General features: G+C 37.3%; 1 protein-coding gene across 1 annotated transcript in view; it reads right to left on the bottom strand.

Moving 5' to 3' along the window:
• Positions 1 to 4,733: 4,733 nt before the first annotated feature.
• Positions 4,734 to 12,563, bottom strand: part of LOC149445613 (uncharacterized) — an 84,941-nt gene continuing 77,111 nt past the window's right edge. Inside the window, exons 54-55 of the mRNA XM_089653500.1 lie at positions 8,428 to 8,551; positions 4,734 to 5,266 (exon numbers count right to left, since the gene is read on the bottom strand). Coding sequence (XP_089509626.1) covers positions 5,095 to 5,266; positions 8,428 to 8,551 — 296 coding nt within the window. The 3' untranslated portion in view covers positions 4,734 to 5,094. The remainder of the gene's footprint in view (positions 5,267 to 8,427; positions 8,552 to 12,563) is intronic.

The raw sequence follows: 12,563 nt of genomic DNA, 5'->3' as shown, positions 1-12,563 counted from the left end.
CTTGTTGTGGCACAACTAAAAAAAACAGCCAATGACTTCTTTTTTCTTTTTTTTTTAATTTAAATATTATTCATTTTCCATATAAAATACATGTTCTATCATTACTCTCATATAACATACACAACCATCAGTTATATCCCTTTCAATCATTATTCCCATTACCCCCTCCACCTATCTAATACCCCCACCCACCCAGAAGCCTACCCCCCCCCGGAAAAAAAACCACCTACTCTGCATTTCTCCATTACATCTTTTCCTAAGTAAGGGGTACTTTCACATATCCCACTCTACTGCTTCATATATTTCACCTTGGACACAAAATCCTCCCATTTTCCCACCTCCTGTAATATAACTCCATCTTGTCTTCTTGCATATAATACAGTTTCTCCATCCTGCGTACTGTATCTGATTCACTCTTTCCAGCCAATCCTCTTCTCTTGCCACCTCTGAGCTATGCCAAAACCTAGGTATCAGACCCTTTGCCGCATTTAGATAATACCATATACCCGAATCCATATATTTGTTCACTGATAGTTCTGTACTATGTAATAGACACAACTCTGGATCCAATCCTATCTTTATCCCAGAGATTATCCCAATTAAATAAACCATTGTCTCACAAAAACCTTGAATCTCTGGGTACTCCCACCATATGTGATATAACGTACTTATCTTTCCACACCCCCGCCAACACTCTGGTGTATTCTCCCCACTCATCTTATATTCAACGTTCTGTGCAATGTGCCACCTTGTTAAACACTTATAGTTTACCTCCACCTCTCTCATGCTTACGTTCTCATGTGTTAGTCTATATATTTTCCTTTGTTTGTCTTCAGCTATCTCTATTCCCAACTCCCTTTCCTATTTTACTATGTACATTGGCTTTGTGTGTGTATCTAACTCAGTGAGAATCTTATAAATTTTTCCCGTGCCCCGTTTCCCATCTCCACGTGATAACAACAACCTCTTAAACAAATTCCAATCCTTTCTCAATCTCAAAGGTTTCGGAAGACTCCCAACAAAGTGTTTTAATTGGTGATATCGCCACTCGTCTATCTTAATGAAAAGTTCTCTTTTATCTTTTTTCAGGTCTTTAAGTGTTCTCAATTCCTGCCCTTCCATAATATCCCTCAGTTGAATATCCTCCTTTTTAAACCATTTTCCTGTGCTCTCCTCCCTACCTGGAGGGAAATACTCCATGTTCCTCAGTGACATTAATTGTGAATTAAAATCTCATTTCATAAGCTTGTGCAGTTTATCCCAAACCTTTAAAACATTTAATGTGTAAACACTTGTGGTATCTTTTAATCCTCTATAATGTGCTGGTACCCAAATGATTTTACTCAAGTTAACTCCACTTAATTCATTTTCAATTTTGACCCACCTCTTCCCCTCTGGATTGTGTGTCCAGTCATAAATTCTTGCTAGAACTACTGCTCTATAATACCTGTTAAAATCTGGCACTCCCAATCCTCCATTCTCTTTATTTCTACTCAACAAATCATAAGATATTCTAGGTTTTTTATTTTTCCATATATATCTTGTTAACATCTTTTTAATTACCTTAAAAAAACCCTCCAGAAGTTTAATTGGGATCATCTGGAATTTATATAGGATTTTAGGTACAATTACCATTTTTATCAGATTTATGCGCCCTATCCAAGACGGGTTACCTCCTCCCAATTTCTTTAGTTCCTCCTTAATCTCATTTGAAAGTGAGATATAACTTAACTTATACAAGTTCGTATATGAAGCAGTGAGTTTAACCCCTAGATATTTTACCTCTCTATCTTTCCATATAAAAGGGAATTCTTTGTGTATCTTTTCTTTTTCACTATTTAGAAGATTAACATTTAAGATCTCAGTTTTTGTTGGGTTGATTTTCAAATTTGATAGCTCCCCATAATCCTTTAAGCTCATTAAATTTGGGAGTGTTATCCTAGGATTTACTACATAGAACAACAAGTCGTCCGCAAAGGCAGCCACTTTATGTTCAATTCCTCCTATCTGTATCCCTTTTATGTCCATATTTTTCCTAATTGTTGCCAGTAAAGGTTCCAATGACAATACATACAACAATGGGGACAGTGGGCATCCCTGTCTTGTTCTACTTGACATCCCAATAGGTTCCGACTTCTCTCCGTTAACCAAAATAACCGCGGAGGGCTCTCTATACAATTTTTCTATCCACTCTCTCATTCTAACCAGTGACTTCTTCTTGTCCTGTTTTTACATCCTTCTCCAGCTGTTAATCGATTACAGCTTCCAGTGAAATATGACTAGTAAGCTTCTTAAAAAATATTACCGCCACACCTGTACTTATGGTTACTTTATTGACTTGGCTCAAATGGGTTCAATTTCAACTTTCTTTACTTAGTTACTAATTTAATATTTTCCATTGAATCATCTGTGCATTACATATAGACACAGGTTTGTTCTTCTGGAGACACTTCGGTAAATATCTGATATTTAACAGCAGCTAGACAAATATGTTTAGCAGCAACCTTTACAAGCCCGGGAAAGACTTAGTCCAACCAGATAAATTACTAAGAAGTTTGATATTTAAACCCACAAAAAGCAATTGGATTTGGCTGGATGTACACTTTAGCAGCATTAGAATAGGTGTTGCATTCTAAGCTTTTATTGGGTTTGGCTTAAGATCAGACTGGGGCTTTAGATGAGAGCCACTGTTTAATACAGAGTGCATATTACTCCTTGAGTCTTTGGATTGTATTATTTTTCAAGTGTATTTAAAGCCAAAACCTTTTATTTAAGCTTTAGATATAGTGCTGAATGATTTAAAATGCTGTCAGGTTTTAATTGTTGTCTGTATTTAAATTCTTTCTGTATATTTGTGGCTATTATCGTTAGAAATTAAAATAAGGGAAAATCCAAAAACGTCAGCTGTTTCCAGAAAAAGAAAATATTCCAATAGGGACAGTTGTTCTGGCTACAACTGTCAAAGAGGAGATTTCCCTCACCCTGGAGAGACCTCCTCTCAATTCTTCTTGTGTCTACCAGAATGAAAGTAAAAGGAAATTTTACAAATGGGATACAGATGGCAAAAAAAACCTGACATGGGTTTTAACCCTCCTCTGCTCTATCCAAAATAAGAAAATTGTTTGGAATTACATGTATTTTAAAGAAGAACTCCAGGATAGGCAAAAACATCACCCAGTAGTACACCCCCCTACGCAAAACATTAAACAGTTAATACAATTTTGAAACCATTTAGGAGAAAATTCTCATTGAATTTTCCTGAATGACCTCATCTCTGTAATTTAAAAGATAACAGCATCTGCTCTGCCAAGGAGGAGGTGTAACAGCAGGGATTACATCATATCCTCTCCTCTCTCTGCAGTAAAAGGAAACTACAGTGCCCATCAAACACAGGGAATTGTAGTGAATGTGAGCGGTGACACTAGGCCTGTACATGTTAAATCCGTCCACCCACCATTGAAAGTGAGGCTGAATTGCTTCCTGGAGAAAGAACTACAGAAGGGATGTGCCAAGACCAGTGGCTGGGGTAGTAGGAGGCAAAGCAGCCACTGATCTTACAAAAAGGAAACCAACAAGAATTACCCAATTTGAAAATGAATAGGCTATTTCAGAGCAACTGCTGAGTGAACCAAAAGATAGATGACATATTCAGTAAAAGTAGGAAATCAGCAACAAGGACATGTAAAGTTTTGCCTGGAGTTCTGCTTTAAGTGTACCCATATTGGGAAAAATGGATTGGGCTAATCTTACTTGTTGCTAGCAAACACTATCCAAAACCTGCAGACCACAGTCACTAACTTTAATGCTTCACTACTGCTTCTTGGAAGTCCCAATACTCTGATGCAAAGGTTACAGAAAATTTACAATAGACACACTGCCCATCTAATCATACAGTTCAGTAGTTCAGGTTAGTTGGGCCTAATGGGTTTCCATACACTTTGCTTTAATCTGAACATAAACATGAGATTGCTATCAGAGGCACAGATTAAAATCTGCTGAAAAATCCAGTTTTGAAGTGATTAAAGGGTGCATATTTACATCTAAACTCTTCTGGTAGTCTATCTTGAGGAAAACAGTAGCCAGCACAACTGGTTGCTGCTACCTCTCCCAAAACTGGTTCGCTAGGGATCTCAGTGACAGTCTGCAGGATTTCATGACAAGGAGCATTGCCAGATCCAGAAAGAAAATCCTAGATCATGGAATCAAAGGTCACCAGTCTATTTAGCCTTTTCAAACTCAAATAAAATTGTGGGTCGAATTCAGTGGAATAATTCTTCAAGGGGCCACATTATGCCTGCAAAGGGCCATATTATGAGTTGTGGTGTGCTATAGTGCAATGCAGGTGCATTCTGATGGTGTGATGGGGTGCCATTCATTAAAGAGAACCACGATGGACCAATGTACGCATGCTGCAATGCAGAGTTTTGCAGTTTAGCACTAAGCATGGCACGTTGGGGTAAATGTTCCCTTGGAGCTTCTGCGTTAGGTTTTCCCCTTAAAAATCAGTAAACAAAAATGAATAACATTTGAATACAAGGTTTCAGCTCACTGGGATATAAGTTGGGTAATATGTGGAAGGGCATGCATAATGATGTTATTTAATAGAAGGTTATACACTTGTAGAAAAAATATTTATCATAATAATAATTAGGAACTGGTTAATATTTATTAATATGTGATTTGCATGTATTTTTTATTTATAAGAACACAAATGAGGAAATCAATACAGTGACTGCTTTCAGTTCTGAAGTTTATTACCATCTATTCTAATTAAAATATACAAGGAAGGTGACATTCACAAAATCCTTCAGCCCATTGACTATGTTCTAGATACCTGACCTATATGCAGTTTTGCTTGTGTGCTATTCTACTGCTTTACCTAAAAATATCCAACTAGTTGTTAAGAATACAGGCTCTGCTATACTACTTTGTAAGATTGTAAAAGACATTTTGTTTAGAACAAATAGTATGGGTCACAAGAAAAAATATTTTGTGAAGGCTGCCATGGCACATTTAGAATAAAGTAACATATCATTCCAAGCTTTAATCAGTCAGTGTTTTTAGTCTTGGGTCTTGGTAGTACATTTGGAAGGATTATATTTTGGGTGTGCACAGTGCCCCAGCACAACCACATCTCACTACATCAATGTAGGTAAAACTCTGGTAAGATCCACCTGAACACAATAGCTGTACTGTCTTTTCTTGGACTTCCATTTCTGTACAGCAGGAACATTGGTGATTTATTGCTTGACGTTCCATGGAGTAGCTGAAAAACATCAAAAAGTACATAAGAATAAGATACAATTTAACACAACTACACATATTCAAAGCTGAATATTTGATGGCTAAGGGATAAGCAGTTACCACTCATCTACTGCAACTGGGCATTGTTTTTGGGCTAAAAATTAGCTTCAAGGTCTGAGCTTCTTGCATAAAATCAATAAATATATATCTAAACGAATGTATTGTAGTCTAACGAAGATCAGCCTAAATCGTGGCTGCAAATCTATGCAGCTTCCCAATGTTGTACATTAAACACTAACGTAAAAGCAATCATCACATTCACACTTTATTAAAAGGTGGGAAATGAGTCTACAGACTGCTTATTACTCGTGGACAGTATTTGACACTCTGAGGAAGAGTTCTCTTGATATGAGTCCCTGCTTTTCCCAGTGTTACAAAAATGTGTTGGATCTGCAACTGAGATGTAAACATCACCAGAGTGTGGACATCACCATCACATCACCCAATGGACCACACCACTTCGAATTCCTAGTGACATTCATACCACTTACTACTGATCTGCAGTGGTGGTCTTGGAAGCAACCTCAGGGTTAGAGGCATTTATCACCCTTCTAAGTTAAAGTGTAATAATTGCTTTCATTTATCTGATTTTTTTTTCAGAGCAGTTCATTTACATTTAAGTGCACCTGTGCCTTGTAGCAAACTGTATGTTGTAAAGGTGATGTGTTTAAAAGATAACCAGCATTTCATTATGATAAAGACTGTTGTGTGTTTTACAGGGGTCATAGTAATTCCTGCTTTACAAGCAGTTACCTTTTTTAAAGAAGTTCCATCGATTTGTTTTTTCATGTTACCATTATAAGTCAGAAAGGTTAATTTGAGGAAACACTGTGTGTAAATTACTCCCTATAAGAATAGTTTTACCTATCAAACCTAACTTGTTTAACATAACCTGTTAAATCTACCAAGTTAAAGGCAAAAATCAAAGAAGCATTCAACAGTAGATAAGGACTTATCTATGATCTAAGGACTGATAGACTGCCCATGGGACTATTATTGAGGTACAGTACATCAAAAGTAAATCAGCGTTTCTTTTAAATATTCCTTATAGTGGAAGGGTAAATCAGCTTTTATCTTTTGATACATAAAATTAAAAAAAATGGTTTTATATAATTTTTGTTGGTATTTGATGTACCACAATAATGTCCCATGGGCATTCTATCAGTCTTTCTCGATTGTACTCTAAGGGATGGAGGTGCATCATTTCTTGTAATAGATCACAATAAAAAGTACTTTAAGGTCTTAGCTATGCCCCCCCTCCAAAATAGATTAAAACCTTTAATACTATAAAAGCCAAGGACACTATGAATGAGATTCTCCACTCCCCCCCTTCTTGGTCCAGGGATTCTCTAAAACCCCTCTCCTCCTAACTGGGAGATTCTGCACCCCATTCTCTTTCAGAAATTCTATTCCAGGGATTCTCCCCACACACCCTCCTAGTCCAGGCATTCTCTACCCTCTCCTGGTCCAGGGATTATCCACCCCCCCAGGGATTCTTTACATCCCGTGTTCCTAGTCCAGGGATTCTCCACTTCCACAGCTAGTCGAGGGATTCTCCATACCCCTCTCTCCTAGTTCAGGAACTCTCCACAAACCCCCCCCCTCCTAGTCCAGGGATTTTCCACACCTTCCCGCTCCTAGTCCAAGGACCCCCCCCCCTTCCTTAGTTCAGGGATTCTCCACCCCCTCCTCTCCTAGTTCAGGGATTTTCCACACCCCCTCTGCTAGTCTAAGGATTCTGCCCCCCCTCTCCTATTCCTTAAAGCCACCCCCCCGTACAGGGATTCTCCAAACCTCTTCTCTCCTAGTCCAGGAATTCTTCACACACCCCCACCCTAGTTCAGGGATTGTCTACACCTTCCTCTTTTAGTCCAGGGGTTCTCCACCCCTAGTCCAGGAATTCTCCATACCCCTCCTCTCCTAGTCCATAGATCCCCCCTCTAGTGCAAGGATTCTGCACACACCCCCACCCCAGTTCAGGGATTATCTACACCCCCCTCTCCTAGCCCAAGGATTCTCCACTCCCCCTCTCCTATTCCATGGATTCTCTCCTCCCCCCCAGTACAGGAATTATTCACACACCCCCACCCCAGTTCAGAGATTATCTACACCTTCCTCTTTCAGTCCAGGGATTCTCTACCCCCCAATCTAGGAAATCTCAATACCCCTCCTCTCCTAGACCAGAGACTCTCCCAATGCAGGAATTCTTCACACACCCAAACCCAATTCAGGGATTATCTACACCCCCCCTCTCATAGTCCAGGGTTTCTCCACACCACCCCCTCTCACCTGGTCCAGGGATTCTCCACACCCGCCTCCCAGTCCAGTACTTGCAAGCAAGCTCACCCTTCAAAGACTAATGTGCAGAGCTGACAACCATCCCTGCCTCTGTCAGACAAGGTGCCAGAGCACTGCAGCTCAATGATGTGCAGGGCTTTTGAAGGAGGAGGGCAAAGTCGCACCAGCACTAAATCACTCCTCTCATCCTGCCTGCTGCCCCAGCAGCATTCTGCTGTGCTTGAGAGGGTGAGATCTATACAGCAGGAGGGTGAATCACTCCATCCCTCTGCCCGTTGCCCACAGAAAAACTTTGCTAAGCCAACAGTGCAGCAGATCCTGCTGGACTAGTCAGGCAAGCTGCAGCTGCAACTGTGGTATAGCTCAGCCTCAATATGCACTCATGAAACTTACATTTGACTTGACTGAGCAGGCTGCAACCCCCTAGGTACACCACTGTTCTATAACCTACTGCCCTACCATGTTCCCTCTTCCATAAGGATTTTTTATGACATGGTTTTCATATTGTGTACCTTCCTCAGTATAGATTATTATTCTGCCTATACAACCAACTGCAAAGGAAGTTATTGCTGTTGCTCAGAGATCATCTAGATTAAACATGTGGCTAAGAGACTATTAACTTCGACAGGAGGTGCAGGCTCTGAGACATTTTATGAATACATATATGTTTTTATAATTTTAGATTTGTTAAACCAACTTAATACTTAGTATCCTCTGACTTATTAAAGTATTCCAAGTTGTACATATCTACATAATGATGAAGTCAGTTGTGTATTTTGATAGTTAAGGTATTAAAACAGCCAATTTGATATATTATTGACTTACAATGATGATCCCATGCACGGTCCACCGCAGTATGTGAGTTCTACAGTGAGTGAGCAGTTTCCATTTGTTAGGACGGTCTCATTCTTACGAGCACTGCAGTCTTCTACAGTTGTGATGTTTACCACTTCAAAAAAAAACAAAAAAAGAAAAGAAATCAAGTCTGAACAATATGGAAATATGTGCCATGTAATCTCTTTTTTTTGCCATTGCACTGTTTTCTGCTTGAAGAATCATTTGTTTACTATCAAAAACCAACAGAGTCAGGGTTATTGGAGCATTTTCAAAAGCCTTGATATATGCAGTGTGCTAGCTGCTTCCATCCCTTCATTAGAAATCTCTTGAATTGAACATGGATGACAAAAAATGGGGCCAGGGATTTACTCATTCCAAATTCAGCTTTACACATACTTTAAACTGGTCCTAAAGCAGTAGGTTTTTGTTATCTTAATGCACACTATGCATATAGGTAAAAAAACCTTCTGGGTGTAGCTCCCCCCCCCAGACCCTCCCTTATACATAACTATCTAATGATGTGCATGAGAGCAGTGGCTCTTCTGGGTCTCTCTCTCCTCATTGGCTCACACACCAAAGGGAGCCATTGCTTCCTGCTGTTGTCAATAACAGCCAGTGTGCCAATGAAAAGAGAGCAAGGGGTGGGGCTGAATGAATGGGCAATGTACATTCATAGGAGCTCAGCTCAGGAGCGATCCTGCTTGAGTGCCCCCATTGTAAGAGGCTAGGTTTTCGGAGCATTCGGCAGTGGGGAGGAGGCACGACCACCAGCTTGGGACAATGATTGCGATTGCTCTGTGAAAACCATAACTTTTTTTTTTTTTTAATTACAACCTTTAAAAGCACTTTAACGTATACCCAAAGCTATTTCCATTTTGGATACAATAAGGAATAATTAAAAGCTATATAATTTAAGTGTGTTTTTTGTTTTATAGACACAGCAGGAAGTAAGAAAACCTTTCCAGGAGAAGCAAATCTTCTCCTAGACAGCAGTCACCAGAACAATTGTCCCCATCAGACGATTTCATCTATATTCCTCTTCTGGAATAAAAAGTTTTAGAATTTCCTTCACTTTCAGACCCAGTGACAATGATCACCAAGAGCAATAGAGAGAGTGAATTATCCCAGCAGGTAAAAGTGGTTTTGCCTTTAAATATACTTTAAAGCAGAACTAAAAGCAAAGCTTTTTTTCATTTAGGATATAGCAAAGGAGGGCTATATCCCCTGCCAGTTTTCTTTGCAATTTGTGTCCCTCTGGGGAGTTTTCCCTTCACTTCTTGTCCCATGGCCAAAACAGAAAGGGAGAGAAAATCCCTCAAAAGTGAGGAAACCCCTAGGTATCCCCTGGTAAAGCTGTTCTGGTGACAACCCAAAATTTGGGATTTTCTTTAATCTCTCTCAGTGATAACGGTAAACAGGACAAACAGAGGGGGTGAATGTCTTATAGGCACAGAGAGCAATAAAGGAAAACCTGGCAGGTGTGCAAATTCCTTCTCCACTTTATCCAAATATGAATATAAAGTTTTGCATTTAGACCTACTTTAAGTACAAGCATAATAGTTTAGAGTGGTAAAAAAAATTTGTCCTAAGACTGTTGTTCTATTCTTTTATTACGTTTTTTTCTAATGTTGGTAGAAAAAAAACTAGACGTGCAGAACAAAAAAAATAGTTTTGGATCGATACGTTAAGTTACTAGTTTCGTTTTGTTGCATTCGTACCAAAATTTGTTTCATTTAGTTTAGTTTTGCTTAATTTTTTAGTTTTCGATCAGATTCAGATTTTTACAATGGATTTGAAGTATTCAAACTGAATTTCAATCAAAAATATAAAATTGATATTAATTCATTGTGAATAATAGCTGATTTCAGAATTTCAGAAGATGGCTATATTATTTCTATTTTATCCTATTATTTTTTTATTCAAAATTAAAATTTTGAAATTCGAAATTTCAGAAGATGGCTATATTCTTTCTATTATTATTATTATAATACAGGATTTATATAGCACCAACAGTTTGTGCAGCACTTTACAAAATGAAGGTAGACATTACAGTTACAATACAATTTGGTACAAGAGGAAACAGAGGGCCCTGCTCGTTAGAGCTTACAATCTATTCTATTTTGTTTTCTGTTCTATTATTTCCTATTCCAGTCCTTTATTTTCTATTGTATTCTATTCATTTATTTTCTATTCTACTCTTTTATATTCTATTCTGTTTTACTTTATCATTTTCTATTCTATTTTATTACATTTTTTGTTCTTCGGCTACATTCTTTCTGTTTTATTTTATTCTATTCTCTTCCAAATGTGAACTTTGAGTTCTAATTTCAGAAGATGTCTATATTCCTTCTATTTTATTCTATTCTAGTCTATTCTATTCTTTTATATTCCATTCTATTTCTTTCTATTTTATTCTATTCTGTTTTAGTCCATTCTATACTATTCTTTTTGAAATTTGAATTTGGAGAAGACAGCTGTATTATTTATTTTTTATTCTATTCTTTTTGAAATTAGAATTTCGTATGACGACTATATTTTTTTTAATGTAATCTATTCTTTTTCTATTATTTTATTTTATTTTCTATTCTATTATTTTCTACTATGTTCCTTTATGTTCTATTGTAATCTATTCTATTCTTTTATTTTCTATTCTATTCTTTTCTATTATATTCCTTTATATTCTATTTCATACTAATCTGTTCTATTCTTTTATTTTCTAATCTATTCTAATTTTTGCTATTGTTTTCAAAATTTGTATTTAGGAAGATGGCTATATTCTAATACACACAGTCTTTGAAGGAAATCAGCAATAGTCAGCAATACGTTTACATTTCAAATTTGTTTCAAAATCATTTCAAATTCAGATAATTTTTTTATTTAAAAATAAATTGTTCCATTATTTTGGTTTTGCTTAAATTCATTACTATTGTAATTCGGATATATCTGAATCTCTGAATAACAAATATTTTGTCCAAATTTCGATTCAGAACCACACATCTAAAAATCATGTAACTGCATATATTTAGAATATACTGGTGTACTGTATATGTGATACAGTGGGGTTGATATACTAAAACTGGCGAGTGCAATACTTGGTGCAGCTCTGCGTAGAAACCAATCAGCTTTCAATTTTTTTTGTCAATGCTTAAGGTGATACTATTTAATTTACATTGTCCCTTCTATTTCTGTATACGGATGACAGAACTGTAATTATTTTAATTTAAAAAGAAACATCTAAGTACTTTTTTCCTAATCAATATACAGCTGTCTCATGACCCAGATCTTTCAAAGTCTGTTTGTAGGGAAACATAATCAAGAGGAGCTTCTAGTTCTCTGATGCTGCTCACACGTTAAAAATTAAAAAAAAACAGCCTTTGGAATACAGAGTAAAAATAAATAAATAATATCTATAAACTGTTTTAAATTGGCATACACATATATATTTGAAATCAAATCTTTAGTATTTTGTGGAAATAACAAGGTGTGGGCAGTCAGAGTCTGTGTCAACCCCCCAACTTGTGTCTTAGAATAAGAGGGAGGTGAAGCAACCATTAATCTACATGTAATATCCCACTTCCATTGTGTTTAGCTGGTTAGTGGGCATCGAGAAGGAGAGATAGAGTGGGCTGTCATTTACCACTTAGTATATGCCCACATGTGTGATTTTACAATCACATGGGCTGCTCAGATTTGATAGGGAGAAAATACTCAGCATAGAAACTCGCTGAAAACTGAGCATGTGCAGAGTTGTCACTACAGCTGCAAAACATGTAACTTAATTGGGGACATGAACAGAAGGTAGAGAAAGAGAGCATCAGGATCAACCAGGTTTTTTCCATAATGCAGAAAATAAATCTCAAGTGACAGCATAGTGAGTATGAACAGCATGTAATGTATCATTTATTGATAGTTTTTATGATGTGGGCTTAGTGACACTTTAATTAAACAAGCTGAAATTAGAAGCTGAATAACTACCATGCACAGCTCTCCAGTTTTAGTAAATCAGCCTAATTTTATATGAAGTATATTGCAGCCATAATGATTTGTGATCAGAGGGCAGCACAAGTGGTCTAGGAGTCAAATTATGAATTGTGAGCTTAATTTTGGTCTTGGTAATTAATCTG

This window comes from Staurois parvus, unplaced genomic scaffold, assembly GCF_062004578.1.
Source record: "Staurois parvus isolate SC_StPar_1 unplaced genomic scaffold, SC_StPar_1.0 ptg000715l, whole genome shotgun sequence".
In the NCBI taxonomy this organism is placed as follows: Eukaryota; Metazoa; Chordata; class Amphibia; order Anura; family Ranidae; genus Staurois; species Staurois parvus.
The sequence above is the reverse complement of the archived record's forward strand: the minus strand, read 5'-3'. Positions and strand labels throughout refer to the sequence as shown.